This window comes from Malania oleifera, chromosome 9, assembly GCF_029873635.1.
Source record: "Malania oleifera isolate guangnan ecotype guangnan chromosome 9, ASM2987363v1, whole genome shotgun sequence".
Taxonomy (NCBI): Eukaryota; Viridiplantae; Streptophyta; class Magnoliopsida; order Santalales; family Ximeniaceae; genus Malania; species Malania oleifera.
The window spans coordinates 91481477-91497975 of NC_080425.1; the positions used below are offsets into that span (position 1 = coordinate 91481477).

Genomic DNA, 16499 nt, shown 5'->3' on the forward strand with positions numbered 1-16499 from the left:
AGCTCTCTCTGCACTCTTCCTCACTCTCTTTTCTGCATTCTATCTCTCTTCTCTGTACATTTTTCACTCAGACACACCTCTCTATTTATAGATGGCTGGAGGAATTATATTAAATGGTGATAGAGGAATTACAATAATCGGCGGACACAACTCAACGTAACTCCAACTTGCACGCGACAACAACTCACACACGCATCTCCTGGCTCCAACTACTTAACATTTTAAACATTAAAGGCTCAAATATTATGGTTGACACTCGTACTTACTCAATGCTTATCTTGTAACTTAATGATTAGGCAATCTTTATTGCCCGAGTAACCACTTATGATCTCTTTGCCTCATCCAATGACTAAGCTTCAATGCTGCCTAATGGCTAAGTGACCTTTACTGCTTGAACAACTTCTTGATATTCCTAGTTTGCCTAGCGACAAATAACTTGCCCGATCCAAGCAATTTTTTTTCATTGAGATTCTTTGAGCTATTTTTTCTAATTGGGCAAGTATTTTCATTCTTAAAAGGAGTGCAAAAAGACAATGCAAAACATAATTGTATAATCATATGATAATGTAAAAAAAAAAACTGATTTTATGATGAGAACATATGATAAAGTTTATGAACAGTCACGAAATTTAATGGTTTGTTTTAAACTAGTAACAAAACTTTAATTGACAAACACATCTTACACAAAGATCAAAAGCAACTTCACAACCTTCCACAAACCCCAACTAAAAACAATTGAGAAAGCATCCAGTAATATATTCCTCACTTTAGCCTTTCACATCCTCCAAATTACCAATAAGTAATGATGAACGACCCTTATAGTTAGCTTAAGGAGATTCTCCCTTGTAATATTTCATTGCCACAAGAAAATGTAGGATGCTCTCGTAGTATCACCTGACCAACAACAACAAAATAAAAATGCTCTAGATTTCTATAATTAAAAAATAACAGTTAAATGCGCAATAATAATAACCAATGAAGAATACCAATAAGAACAATGATATAGTTAATGGCTGATGACAAATTTTCTTGGGAGCACATATTCCATACCATATTGTCTTATTTAAGTATCCATTCTTAATTGGATGTAGTAGAACCACCTGATTTATAAGGGCATTTTCCTTCTTCCCACTTGCAAAACAAAATTTTCCTTCTTATGGCATCAAACAAATCTAAATACTTGCTGCAATCCTGAGGCACGTTCTGCCTGAACCCTAATTTCAGAAATGAGCAAACAGATTTATGCAATTGATTGCAATTGCCAAACTGAAGCTGAACTATACTTAAAGCATCCGCTGAAAAGGTAAACACCCTTTTAGCAAAGTTTGACCGAGGTGCTCATGCCAAACCGAGGCCTAAATCTCCAGCTGTATGAGCATCTACGTATAAGCTTAAATTTAACAGCTGAACGCACCCAGGAAAAACAATATTTTGGGTTTTTTTGAACAAAAATATTTTAAACAAACCCAGCAAAAATTTTCGAAAATACAAAGTATTCCGGGCTTGAAATCTAAAAACATAAAAGGAACAACTAAAATGACTATCCACTATATTTACATCACATGCGCAATGCAGCCTCCAAAATGACCACTGGTTGTATGGCAGTTGATGCAGATGGGTATTAAAAACAGCATCTTTCAGCAGATATAAATGAATCCTTCCAAATCCGGAAAGTAATCAGGTTACTGCCTATGCACCATTTTCCTCCTGAGTTGAGGGCCACTCTCGGTTTCCCCCAGGTCGAGGCCTTCTGAAGTATTTTCCAATGAATGGCTCGGCCAGGTCGGGATACTTCCCCTTGATGAAGTTCTCTAGACACTTACGGTAGGAAAAATCCTCCTTGCGGCCGTCAGTTGAGACAATGTAGAAGCACCTGCTCTCCTGGAAACTGCTGTGCTTGCTAACCTGCAAATTCAGATTGGGCATTACCACCAGGGAAGGGAATGGACATGAGGCATTACGGGATTCAGCAAGGCAAATGTTAGCATACGAAGCTTATATCTAATGATGAGTTTAATCCACTCAACTAGAAAATCTTCTGGGTCGAGTTGCCTATCTTAATACCTCATGAAAACTTCGCAGTCCCTAGAAAATGCTTGATGAGTGTCTGGGAACACGAATTTGAGGCTGTGAAACTGAAATTGTGTGAATTTGAATAAAACTCTATTTGTTATAGTAAAATTTGTCCAAATCGCACAATTTCAATTTTTTAAATCCAAACTGGTATTCCCAAATGCTTAGAAAGGTTTCAGAACATTCAGGGTTCTTACTGCTCATGCATTAGCATTAGAAATAATAGTCTTATGCAACTACAGTTGGTCAGCCGAGTGCTAACACAAATAATTAGTTAAATCAGCGAGTCCATCACACTGCTTGAGTGTTGATTCTCATTGGAATTTTGTAAGATACAGCAAAATTTTGTGCCAACAGTTAAATATTTCGGAAAAGATTTCAATTTGTTCAAGCTAGCATAGTGAACTTCCTGTCCTACTGCCAAGAGATTGTCACTGGCAGTTACCTTGCCGTTAAAAGGTGTTGAACCAAAGCACATTCACAAAGAAAGCATCTCCTCACCAATTTTTCCTCCCACAGGTAACCAAGTATTCAAAAGCCTTCCAGGGAAATTGTTCCTGCATCCTCTTAAGGTCTTGCAGACATGGTCAGATATAAAGACCTCACCCTCAAGCAACTCCCTCAGTATGCTTTCCATCTAATCCTCTGCTCCTTTAGCAAGTTCAAACCCCATAATACGATCATTTAGAAAAAATAAAATTGTGTCTAAATCCCAGATCTGTGCATTGCTCATGAAAATAATATCTCAATACACTCCATTTGAAATTTACACAAGAACCTCACCAAAGCATCTCAGCAAACTGGCTTTTTTTTTTTTTTTAAAGGAGGAAGAGCCATGCTAATGTTATACCAGAGATGGATAGAAGTCCATCGCCCACCTCAAAACACAAAAGAAAGTCTTCCCAACCCTTTTTAGTTTCACTCTCTACAAGCTAATTTTTAAAATCCAGACCAGTCCTTGACTGGGTTGGTTACTAGTGATCTAGTTGTCAAACCAGCGGATTTATATTTTAACACAAACTATAATTTAGAGTTAGAATTTTATATTATGTATATTTTTTCTTGATTTTTTAAAAACCAGCCAGATGGAAACTGCCATTGGTTGTCATCTATTTTGGCCAACGCACGTAAACAAGTACACAGAAATCATACATATATATACTATTTACAAGAAGCCTATAAAAAATTACAATAAAATCTACCCGATTACATGCATACTTATGTATGTGTATTGAATATAAGGCACGTCCCTAACTTAAAAAGCTTTACGCAGCATTTGGGAGCACGTATTTTGGGCCTTGGATTTGGATTTGAGTAGATTCGGACAAAATCTAATACAGTTTTATATTACATCTTATCCAAATCCACACAAATCTAAATCCAAAACCTCTCCCAAGCACAGGGTTAAAATATTGCACATTTATTTCATAAGAATTAAGAAATCTTTGGATCATCCAAAAAATTTTTTTTTTAAAAAAGAAAAAAATATACAAGGGTTGGTGCATCTTATGCAATCCTACAACAAATGCAGTCATGTATTTAAAATATAATAGGCTACAGTGTCAGCAAAACCGAAACTAAGTGGCAATTTTTAAAGCAAAAACCTCAAAATCCAGTTTACCATGAGATAATCAATTCCAGCACCCATTTTTACTTCTTTATCTGGATGGTGATTAAAGACATTCTCGAGCACAAATGATTGATCTTCGGCAGACAGGGGATCACCATCATTGTACCTTTATATAAGACAATTCTAATGAGAATAAGTAAATATATATAAGTACATATATACATATTATAAAAAAAGTACCAAGAGTTTGTTTTGGAAATGAAATAAATAAAGCCCTATAAAGCAGGCACAAAAAAAAAGTCCCCAATAGCATATCCCCTGACAGTTCTTAACAAGTGTTTGCCTTGCAAATTTGCAATTGGCATATAACTAGAACAGTATACCCAATGACAAGAAATAAATTAAAAAAAATATAACAGAACATAGTAGATGACATATTATATGAGAATTGAAACAACAAAGAATATCATAATCACATTTATTAATTGGAATGGATGGTAAAATTATTGGAGAAAAAATGGTTTTAATTGGAGACATAAGTCACATAATTAGGGAAACTAATAAATGCTTAAGCTTCCATGTGGTTTACAGTGCTACATACAAAATTGATCATTAGGAACCATCTGAATTACAAACTTCAGAACTGCATTTTGAAAATGCCAACAGAACAGGTACAAACAAAAGGTCTGAAGGTTGGAGAGTCAAAATGCCTGAATATTCAACAAATTAATGTTAAAAAAATATAAAACAAAAGTCAAAGATTATTGCTCGCTTTGAAAGACACCAGTGAAAATTGTAAAATCTATGGGCTAATCTGCCATCTAGGAAAGATCAAGCATTCAGAAAATTATCATGTTGCCTTTCAGCTGGCAAATTCACGATCTGGCACCAATTTACCAATGTTAAGGCATAAAATATTGGTTTGAGTCATCTGGTTTTGGTGAAAGGAAGAATGCTCATGCTTTGTGGACGTGTGCCGTTTTTGCAGTTCTGTGGGTTTTTTGGATTGAATGAAATACTCATATATTTATGGGAAGAAAACTGAACGTATCTTCGTTCTGGAAGATAATTTGAAATTTGGCCTCGCTTTGGTGTGCTTCTGCTGGTTGTTTTAAAGGAGTGACGTTTTCTGATATCAAACAGGTTTTGTTGCTCTGATTGTTGAGCTTTGTTCTATTGTCTCTCTTTTATTTTTTATTGTCACTTTTTTTTTTCTTTCATTAAGGAGGATTTCTTGTTCACCTTCTTGTACTTTCTTCTTTCTCTGAAAAATTCATCCTCTTTTGCTATCAAAAAGAGAGGGGGGGGGGGGGGGGGGGGAAGAAAAAGAAAATTTGATCATCTACATATAAAAGAAAGCATCTGCGTTTGGATTGACTTGTATTTTGCTACTAACATAAACCTCCAATCACTATCAAGTATTTTCTAGTTTTCCAAATTGCTGAGGACTTACCCATGATTATCAGAACTGAGAGGCTGGGGAATACATGCACATACACAAGCATATTCTTTAATTCATTAAATTGATGGTTCAAAGTAGTTAACAATTATACTCTGGTCCGCAGATTCACTTAAATCAATGGAAATATTATTGTGTGGAAACTGAGCTAAATCATAGCTAATATTATTATGGAGAGACTAGGGAAGAGAAATGCAGAAAAGGTACCTAGATTGATGCATTATTCTTCTAAGAGACCGCATAACTGGCTCAACATCCGAAAGAATGTCTTGTTCCTCTGAAGTAAACATATCTAAACGCTGCCTGGTTGCAGTATAAATCCCACTTGCACTGGAATCATCATTCGGTATCCTTGGCGACTTAGCAGGACGGTTCTTGTTTTTCCAGTCCCCAGCACCAGAACCCCAACCACGTGAATTTTCGGGGCGGTTTTTCTTGAAAGCTGAGCCTCCCCACTGAGATGGTGTCTCACTTTCATTCCCACCTACAGGATATGGAGAACCCCAACCTTGTGAACTTTCTGGTTGATTTAACTCATTTGAAGAATCCCAATCCCGTGTACGTTCAAAATTATCTTTCTCTGCAGTTACTTCTCTCTGCTGGCCCCACTGGGACTGTTCTTCATTCTCATTCAATCCTCGACTGCAATTACGGGAACTCTCAATGGGATCATTCTCTGTAGATGACTCTTTCTGCTGGCCCCATTGTGAATGCACATTCCTTTCATTCCACCCTTTATTAAAATTATATGAAGTTCCATTGTTGTTTTTCTCTGCAGATGATTCTGGCTGCTGGCCCCACTGGGGCTGTTCCTCCCTCTCAGATGAACCTTCAGCCCAACCACTCTCCTTCCGATATTTTTTAGAAGTTGACTCTTCCTTCTGGCCCCACGGTGACTGTTCCTCTCTCTCAACTGAACCTTGACCCCAATTACGTGGATTGTCTTTTGGTTCTTTCTTTGATCCTGTCTCTCCCTTCTGCCCCCACAGTGACTGTTCCTGCCTGTCAATTGAACCTTGGCCCCAACTATTCTCCTTCCAATCATTCTTTGAGGCTGACTCTCCCTGTTGACCCCATGGCGGTTGTTCCCTCCCTTCGCTTGAACCTTGACCCCAACTCTGTGAAATCTTCTGCTGATTTTCCCTTGAGTCTGAGACACCTTGGCCCCACTGTGACTGTTCCACCCTCTCAGTTGAACCTTGACCCCAACCATGTGAATTGTCTTTTGGTTCTCTCTTTGAGGCTGTCTCTCCCTTTAGGCCCCACTGCACTTGACTTTCGTTCCAACCTTGCACATTTGGAGAATCCCAACTCGAACCTTCAGGTTGATCCACCGGCAATTCAGAATTTTCTTCAAACACTGGCTTCTCAAAGCCATTATCTGGCGATGGGCAAAAATCCAAATGTTCATCATCCAGCATAAGATCATCAATTTCAGCACCCAAACAAGCTGTATTAGAGTCTCCTTCAATTGAACCACCCCGCACCAAGTGAAGAAAAGAATAGACATCAATCCCATCTTCTTGATTCACACCCATCTAAGCAATTAAAAAAAATTTGAAATTTGAAAAAACTATTTAAGTCGTAACTATACTAACAACATAAAATGTTGGAATAAATATAAAATACCTCCTTTTTGTCCCACAAAATATCAAATCGAGAACCTGTACCAACTGCCACATGTTTACCCCATGAACAAGATGCAACTATGCTTGATAAAGAATCGACATGACACTTCTCAGCTGCCCTCTCAAAACATTTTCTTGGTGTCTGTACAAATTTAGATAAAGTTAAGACAACAAAAAAAAGATGGACTGGGATCAAAAATGGAAAAAATACAATACATGTCTTTCAAAAAAAAAAATAATAATAAACGCAAAAGCGTCCTTACAAAGAGTGTTGCTTCTGTAAATGGTACTTGGATGTTCAATGAACGAGATAGGGTTTTGTAACCCCCTACATTGAAACCAACCAAATTTCCAGCGCATGTCATACTATTTGCCAATAAAATGAGATGCTCTTTCAGCACACCTTTTGCCACCATTGCCACAGAGGTTGACAGGCGCTGCAAAAACATTCAAAACATAATCCTTTTCAAAATGTGAATAAATATTAGAAAACTTGAAGGCATGAAGAAAGAAGAAAAAATCACCTTCTATCCATCACAAGAAAGAGTTTATTTTTATCTTCTCAAAACTGAATATAATGAAACCAATACATTTTATTATCCAACAACTAGTATGCCAAGGATACATATAAAGCAAGGGTTAACCAGTTACAGGCCAGAGACTTGGCCGTTGGGACTTTGGTGGAATGGGATTGACATCACAACTATATGGGTGGCAGTGGTTTTGAGGGGTTCAAGCTTTGTTGTGCTGTATTTCTTTAGATTTTCCTGCTGTCCTACTTGGGTCCCATTCTTGTAGCCAATCCTACTTCTGTGGCTTTTTTTGGGGACCTTATGGAAGAGCATGGGTAGGAGGTTGGAGGGGTCAAAAGGGCGTACTTATCTCTCAGGGAATGTCTCACACTCATTAGTGCTTCACTATTTGGAATGCCCATTTATTTCTTGTCTCTTTTCAGAGTTCCTATGAGTCTTGTGAGGGTAATAGAGAAGTTGATGCATGAATTTCTTTGATTCTGTATTGGGGAGGATAAGAGGGACCTCGCCTGCAGGTGGTCAGAAGACCTAATCTGAAGGGAGGCTAGCACTTGGCAAATGTAGTACCTAGAAACATCTCTGTAATTGTAAAATGGTTGTGAAGGTTCCCCTTAGAAGCTAATTTCCTTTCGCGGTGTTTAAAAGTTTGGGGTTCATTAGAATGAGTGGGATAGCAAACAAAGTCGTATTTTTTCTCATGCGAGCCCATAGAAGTTTGTTTCTTAAGTTGCTCGTTTGTTATTTCCTCACCCATTTGAGAGTGAGCATTGACAGCAAGATTTGGTCTTGGAGGATATTTGGGTGGTGAGGTCTCATTGGAGATGATGGTTTCTCATCTTTTTAAGCTCTCTCTCACAATGCACCATCAGCTCTGCCTTAACTTTTAAGAGTGGTTCTTCTGGGCATTTCCATTGTTTTAGAAATCATAATGAAGCATTGATGAGCTCATTATATTGCCTAATGTTTTGGATCATTTTGTTCATTTGGTCATGATTGGTGGGGATTTTTTAGTTTTTTTTTTTTTTGTTAAAATATTTTTTTCCTTCATCTCTTAAAAACTGTTTCCCCTAGTCACTTTCCCAGGAACCACATCATTTGGAAGGCAAAGGTTCCCTATAAGATTTGGACTCTCATGTGGACTATGACTCTCAAGTCTCAACAAGATTAATACGCATGATTTGTTACAAGCTTGAAGATCCTATAACGCTCTCAGTCATGATACGTGCATCCTGTGTTGTGAGTCTAAATGTAGGGGGCTTTAGAGGTAGTAGAAAGAGAGGAGCATTATGAAGTTGTGTGATTTTTGCTATTCTTTTGGCCCTTTGGGTTAAGGGGAATATGAGAATCTTCAAGGATTGTACAACCTCTCCTCATTTGTTACGAGATAGTCATGGAGCTGTATTTTGAGCTTCTCTTTGGGCCTGCTCACTTGTGATTTTAGGGGAATGAGGCTGTCCAACCTTCAAAGGTATTGGATGGCAGCTTTATCACACTTTTCTTGTTTGTTTTTTTGGGACATCTTGTTCTCCTCTCATTGTACTTTTCGTAATTTTCTTTTAACATATATTTTTTTCATAAAAGAAAAACTTCACAACTAGTCTAGAGAGAGAGAGAGAGAGAGAGAGAGAGAGATTTCTCAATACCTGAACAGCTTGCTCAAAAGCACATGAAATCCCAAGTAAGTCCTGCACTTGCTTTATGGCATATGGAATGGAACGCCTAGTGTCAATCAAGTGAATTATTGGAATACAGGAGTCCATGACAATCCTCCAAACATCACCACTTTGCTTCACTGCTGCCTTCTCAAGTACAACATCCAATGCTAATTCACCTTTGTGTGTCTTGGAAGGGTTTCTTATCCAAGTAGTTGAATCTGGACTAATCCAAATTATGTTCACTGAGCAAACTCGAGGATCACCTGTTCACATATGAGAAATAATTCTGAAGTCAAAAAATTTAAATTTCTATCAGCAGGTTTAATGTTCATTGATTTGAGTTCCATATATTTTAAATTGTCTTTCTAGGATAAATTTATACTTGAACAAATTTCAAATTAAGAATTTTAGAACTCACTGAAAATAAGCCCAATTGTTTTAAAATAAGATGCGGTTTACACTAAAGGACCCTAAACCAATAAGCACAAATTTTGGGTTACAATAGATTAAAACTCACTGAAAGCATGCCCAATTTTTTCAAAACATTTGGCTTAGCTTTTAAAGAAGGTTGTTATTGCTAATGATTTGCTCAAAATTTTGACCAAAAATTTCAGTATACGGTTGAAAATTTCTGGGATAAAAATATTTACCAATTTTTTTTGCTTGTCAAAACTTGACCTAAAAGTTTGACTTGTAATTCAAAGTTCAAACACCAACAGATTAATGGTGCAGAAACATAATACTTTTAATTTGTTGAAAAACAGAATGAGGATCTCTAATCCACTGAGGATGTTAGGGGGCGAAAAAGCGAAGTTTAAACTCTGAAATTTAATTGCAACTTTGACACTTGGGAAGGGGGGCTCAGAAGTCAATCCAAGACATCCAACTCCGCAAATCCAAATACGACTCAAATTCTAGGTGCTCCAGAAATTCTTGACATGAGTACAAGACAATGTTCATTGCCACCAAATATAAGAAACAGTACATATAACATTGAACAGGACAAAAACAAGGGCAACAATATTTATAACTGAAAAATATTTGAGCAAAAAAACAAGTTTAGCTACTCTACTCAATTCTTCAGCAGTGAGGAAAAAAAAGTTTGAAATAGAACTTTGCAATTTGAAGCCAAGGGCAATCCAAGTTAAATGCAGAGTACAGAAGGTATTTAACTTCATCCAATGTTTTAAAAGGCTCAACTGAGGCTTGTCTTGAGGCCCACCTCAAGGCAAGTGATGCCTAAAATGCCTTGAAGCTTAATCTAAAATGTCAAATCCCAAATAACATTACACCAGGATCATATAGAATGAACGTCATAATATGAGTTGATTTCTAAAATTCTTGAACCTGAACCTCTCTAAAATAATTAAAGGGTTGCACCTTAGATCTTGAAAATAATTTGAACTTTGTAAAGTTATAGCATGTCTCTTGTCATGATTTATGTAATGAATTCAAGTTATGAATGTTTGAACGGCCAACAAGTAGTTTGCAAATTATACCTATTTTTTTTTTTTACGTTATATTTGTGCTTTTATTTTATAGTTATTTTAAAAAAATATATGTAATTGTTATTTACTTATTTTATCTACAAAAATTCTCAAAAGTGTTGCCAAGCCTTTGCCTTTTAAAACATTGATTTGATCAATTATATCACCTTCTTCAAGTAGGCATATTAATGTATGTTCAGTAGGAGGCATGCACATGGGATGTCAAGGACCCTTTTCTTTAGATAAGCTAAGATTGAATGTTAAAGGATACTGCTGCGGGGACATAGAAGTACATAGCCAAAGGGAAAACAGAGATGCACAGCCACAGGGGGGGGGGGGGGGGTGGGGAAGCTCTCTACAGAAAAGCTCTTCACATATTCACAAGCATGTTTGTTATCTTGAAATGCATAAAATATAACAGAGCAAAAAAAAATTTTCCTAGCCTGGAAATCGAAAAGAAGTACAGGAAGTAGAGGAGAACGAAAACAAAAAAAAAAGGAAGGAAAGCCAAGCTTTATGCCTAGGCCAATGCTATAACCCTCAAACATCCTCAAAGTTCCTGTACCTATCTAAGCCATAAAACTTGTAAGAAAATCTGTGGAGCAATCATGCATGCAAGCACCATGAATTTTCGAGGACTTACAGAAGTACCAAAAACTAATGAAGTATACTCCCATCTATTTTAAATAACTCACAAAAATGCAGGTTAGTTTTTGAGATTCCTGATAGTCAGAGACCAGCACGAAAGAAGAATAAGTAGAACTCATCTCCTTAGGAGCTTACAGAATCTACTTTTTAGAGATCTTGTTTTATACAAACCAATTTAACAATAACAAATGTGAGTGCAAAGAAAAATTATTTTGGCATTACTAGTAATCAAAACAGAAGGGGAGTTTAGGCACAACGGTAAGGTTGTCATCGTGTGACCTAGAGGTCACGGGTTCAAGGCGTGGAAACAGCCTCTTACAAAATGCAAGGTAAGGCTGCGTAATATAGACCCATTGTGGTACGCTCCTTCCCCAGACCCCGCATATGCGGGAGCTTTGTGCACTGGGCTGCCCTTTCTTTTTACTGGTTATCAGAACATATTTCATTTTCTTGAGCATACTTGTCAGGGAGAGGGGGAGAGAGAGAGTAAAGAACATGGTCGACCAAGTGGAATGCTTGCCAGAGTAACTTGCAATAGAACAGATATGGGAAATCTTAATAATTTCATAATAAGCTTGTAGGCCAGGCTGGGATTTGGAGAGCTTTTACAGTTTATTGAAGCACGCTAAACACAAAACAACAAGCAACAACAAATAAGTAGCGAAAGTATGAACCTGTAACTAATTATAACATGCACAGGGTACAAGCCTTAGCCGCTGGATCTGATCAATCTAATGGACGAACAGGAAAATGCGGTAATTTAACAAGTAATGTTCAATAAATGACAGGTGCAAACTCTAACCCCCTCTCTATGGTTTAAGAACTTTTCACAAGTACATTAAAACACACACAAATGAGGAAATGGGATAGTATGAGAGCTATAATGTAATATAGAAATAAAAGAAGACAAAAGTAAGACCCATTTTATAAACCCCATGCAAACAGTTTCATTGTATAAATATGAAAATGGAAAAAAAATATATATATATATTAAACAACTCCACACATATACAAATAATCAAATTGTGTGGACAAAATAAGAAACAAAATAGCGCAGTTTAATTGCATAAATACAAAGTCTGAAATAAAAAAACTAGACAACAAAAAATAGTCTCCTTTCATATATGCTATTGCACGGATATTTCATTCTATTTTTAATGTTTTTAACAGACTTGTGACCTTTTTATTTATTTTTTTATCAGCAAACAAATATATGAGGGCATCAATGGGATGCCAATCCAAAAAAATACAAGAAATCAACCACCATGGAGGGTGTCACAAAAATCAAAAGTAACATCAAAGTCATTTGCTGCAAGTCACTATGCCAACTAGTAGCTGCAGTAAACCACTGTTTGCAAAACTGAAGCGTCAAGATTGAACTTTTGAAAACTCGTCTGTTGCTCTCTTTCCAAACACACCAGAAAATTGCGGCGGGAATGAGAGACAAAGTCTTCCTCTTTCCCTTTGTTGCTTGAATCCCTCTAGAGGCTTAGAGTTCCCCTCCAACAGATCCAGTGGTAACCCACCATTGTCCAGTAAGAGTAAAAACTACATTCCAAAGATTTCTAGTCCAGGGGCAACGGAAAAGGATATGGTCTATTGGTTCTACCTCAGCAACGCAAGTGGTGCATCTATTGGCAATAGGAGAACACCATTCTCTGCAAGTTGTCCACGGTCAAGATCTTACCATGAGCTGTTTCCCAGGTAAAAAAAGCTACCTTCTTAGGAACAGCTTCTTTCATAATTGAGACCAGGGGGATTAAATGTTGTTTAACTCCTCGATAAAAAGTTTCCTATAAAAGGATCTGACAGTGAAACCCCCTTCTTGTTGAAGACCAAACAAGAAGGTCATGAGTGTTTTGGTGCTGGATCTTGTAAAGATGACTGTAGAAATCAGCAAGCTGGTGAAGTTCCCAATCTTCCACATTTCTATGAAAGGGGATATTCCAAAAAAACCCCTGAATTGATGCTTGAAGGTGCTGACTCATGCAAGTATCTTTATCACAAGCTATGTTATAAATGGATGGAAATGAGACCCTGAGAGCCTCCAAATAACTCCACATATGATGCCCAAAATGAATGTTGTCTCCATTTCTCACTTGCTAGCCCGAAAGATCCATTCATTGTGCTTAAGCTCATATTTCATTGCAAAGATTTTCTGCCAAAGTTGATATTTCTCAATCATGAACCTCCATAACCATTTTCCAAGAAGGGCTTTATTGAAGACGTGAAGGGATTTTACACCCAAGCTTCCTGAGCTGATTGGATATTTCACCGAGCCCCATTTGACCAAGTGAAATTTGAATTCTACCCCAAGTTCCCTAAAAGGAACCCCCTTTGGATCCCTTCCAATATTTTGGCACACAAATATTGGGAGTAGGAGGTGCGACATGAAGTAATTCTAAATATCTGTCAAGGTTCTTTTAATAACAGTGAGTCTCCCACCTTTCGATAAAAATTCCTTTTCCATCTTGCTAGCTTTTTTCAAACTTCTCAATAATGGGGTCCAAAACTCTTTATCTTTGAATTTGGCTTCAAGAGGTAAGCCAAGGTAACTGATAAGGAGGACCCTAATTTACACCTCAAGAGACCCACAAGGAGAGATCCTCCTAAATTGTTGCGTATCGGGATCCGATTGCACCATCGCTCTTGGAAACCCATCTTTCTAAGAAGATAAAAGAGGAAATTCCAAATGATGAGATCAAAGTTTTCTCCATGTCTAGCTTACACACCACACCACTTCTCTCTCTTTAATAGGTATCCACCACCTCATTACTGATGAGAATTGCATCCATAATCTGTCTTCTGGCCACAAAGGCATGTTGGTGATGCCCAATAACTTCCAGAATGATTCTTTTGATCCTTTTAGCAAAGGATTTAGAAGAATCTTATACATAGTCCCCACCAAGTTGATTGGATAAAAGTCTTTGACATTAAAAGCCCCATATTTCTTTGGAATCAGAGTAAGAAAAGTGGCGATGATGATGTTGCGCATAGATCTATTTGATCTAAAGAAATCCACAAAAGTGTCGATAAGGTCATGTTTGAGAGTGTTCCAATTAGACCAAAAAAATGATAGGAGAAAACATCTGGGCCAAGTGCTTTGTTTCCATTGCAATCTTTGATTGCTTGGAGGATTCTAACTTCTTCAAAGGGTCTCTCTAGCCATTGTGCAATAGAGGGACTAAGCAATTTAAAATTAATACCATCCACAATAGGTCCGAAATTTTCGATTTCCGAATGTAAAACTCACAAATGCCCCTTTCGGTTTCCCCTTCCTCAACCAAGGTGTTCTCTTTGATTTCAATGCTCGAAATAGTATTTAGCCTACGGTGACAATTCACAGTCTATGGAAAAATTTAGTGCTCCGATCATCCTCCTTAAGCAATAAGGATCTAGATTTTTGCCTCCAAGTGATCTATTCAAGGCTAATGATCTCAAACAATTCCTTCTTTAACAATACCCCTGTTTCCCTTCCTACGGTAGTGAGCCCTTGGTCCATCTCCTACTCCTCAAGATCGTTGATGTCATTAAGGATGATAGTATTTTTTGCCAAAATATTTCTGAAGATGCTCTTATTCCACATCTTGAGGTTTTCTTTCAACCCCTTCAGTTTAAATGCTAGCATCCCCTCAACCTGAAGCGAGGACCACTAGTTCTTAAAGAGATCTCTAAAATTGTTGTGCTTTAACCACATGTTTTCAAAGTGAAATGGGGTCGACCCCCATTTGACGCCTCTCATGTCAATAAGAATAGGGATATTATCCAATGTGGACATGGGAAGGAGTCCATGAGTGACTTTGGAGAAGTGAATGTCCCAACCTATAAAGAAAATTGTCATCTAGGTTTTTGAACAAACATTAGACCGAAAAGGAGTTGACGGAATGATCCAACATCTCCACAACACTGAGGTTCAACATAACAAGGATGCCTCTGGTGTTCGTAGGTCTCCCGTCCCCAAAGATCTCTTACTAGAAGAAGATCCATATTTTCCACTTTGGTCTAATGTAAGCAAACAATATTGCTTCTCTAATCCTTGAGAAAGGACCTTATTACACTTCTTTTCAATTTGTCGTTTAGCCCACTCACATTCCAAGAGGCGATTTTCCTTAACATTATTTAACCATGCAAACCCAGCTGCAGCCTCCAACAAATTTGTATGTTCTCCCAATTTATCATAATTAATTAAACATTCTTGACGTTTTGGCTCCCATTCGTGTCCGATTTCCTGTTGCTGCCCATAGGTTTTTTGGAGTTGGGTTGCAATTCCTCCCTTCTTATTTTTTCCCTTCTCTTTTTTTCAATTTCCTCAATCAATCTAAAAGCCCTATCTTCAAACCCATCAAAAGATACCTAATAGTTTTGCTAATTAATTTCACCTTCTGTAACACCCAATCAGATACTTGCTCCTTAAATTGTGTACTCTTCGGATCAGAACCAATCAATGCCACGAAGTTTAGGCTGTCCTGCACATTTGCAGGGCTGGGGCTGAAATGCACAACCACAATGGTGGGCAGGGGGCTGGAATCAAGGATAAATCAGTGACTGCAACCAGCGAGTTCTCCGTCTCAGTATCTTGGGGTGTCAGGAGCTGAGGGGATAAACCAATAATGGCAACCAGCGAGTTCTCCTTCTCAGTATCTTGTGGTGTCAGAAGCTGAGGGAAAGGGTGGACCTGCAAGAGGGTGTTTCACAGATCAGCCACCAACCCTGCAGCCTTGGCTGGATCTTCATAGAGGGTAAAGGAATTGAAAACATTGGCGTCGGCTGGTGGAGAAGGTATAAAGGCTGGGAGGCTAATTGCCAGAACCCTTCTTTAAGTCCATTCCGAGACCAAAAAAGGAGGAGAAAAGCTAGGGCCTAACTGGCTTTAGTCCGGAAATACCAAAATCAGAAGAGTTCATGCTCTGCTCAACAATATTCACAAAGGATTGTGAACCTCCAATCTTCATCCCAGGTTGGAGTGGCCCTTGCGGCTGGTCGGTTCTTGGGAGCAGTTGAAAGGGTATGCCACAGTGGGGTAGACGCAGTGATGGCACAAATGGTATGCTATTGGTTTTGCCAAAGTCAAAGGAGCTAAAAGAGGGGCTGAAGACTTCCTGATATCCAGGTTTGAACAGCGGGTATGGGGACCCAAAGTTGAAACCTTAGGCTTCCAGAAGGAGGGAGGGACTAGGACTTAGCCAATGACTGCAATTGCGTCGGACACTTTTTTCCATCCCTTCAAATCGAATCCCTCTAGGAAGACCAAATGTCTCCAACCGCCGCTATTGGTCCCCCTAAGGGTTAATAACCTAACATGCTTGTTCAATTTCAAGTATTACGATACGGTATTGTCCCTATTCCTTATCTTGAGAAACCAAAAGGAAGAGGTTCCTCTCACAGCCCAGAACTCTTACCACGCACGAATGAACTAGGTGAACTACTAAGGGTCCAAGAAATTTGA

General features: G+C 38.1%; 1 protein-coding gene across 3 annotated transcripts in view; it reads right to left on the minus strand.

Moving 5' to 3' along the window:
- Window positions 1-1420: 1420 nt before the first annotated feature.
- Window positions 1421-16499, minus strand: part of LOC131164229 (DNA-directed RNA polymerase V subunit 1) — a 77321-nt gene continuing 62242 nt past the window's right edge. For all 3 annotated transcript variants that reach the window (XM_058121261.1, XM_058121259.1, XM_058121260.1), the window contains 6 exons: window positions 8907-9181; window positions 6994-7167; window positions 6732-6872; window positions 5310-6640; window positions 3695-3809; window positions 1421-1905 (listed from right to left, as the gene is read on the minus strand). In XM_058121261.1, the coding sequence (XP_057977244.1) occupies window positions 1690-1905; window positions 3695-3809; window positions 5310-6640; window positions 6732-6872; window positions 6994-7167; window positions 8907-9181 (2252 nt within the window). In that variant the 3' untranslated portion in view covers window positions 1421-1689. The remainder of the gene's footprint in view (window positions 1906-3694; window positions 3810-5309; window positions 6641-6731; window positions 6873-6993; window positions 7168-8906; window positions 9182-16499) is intronic.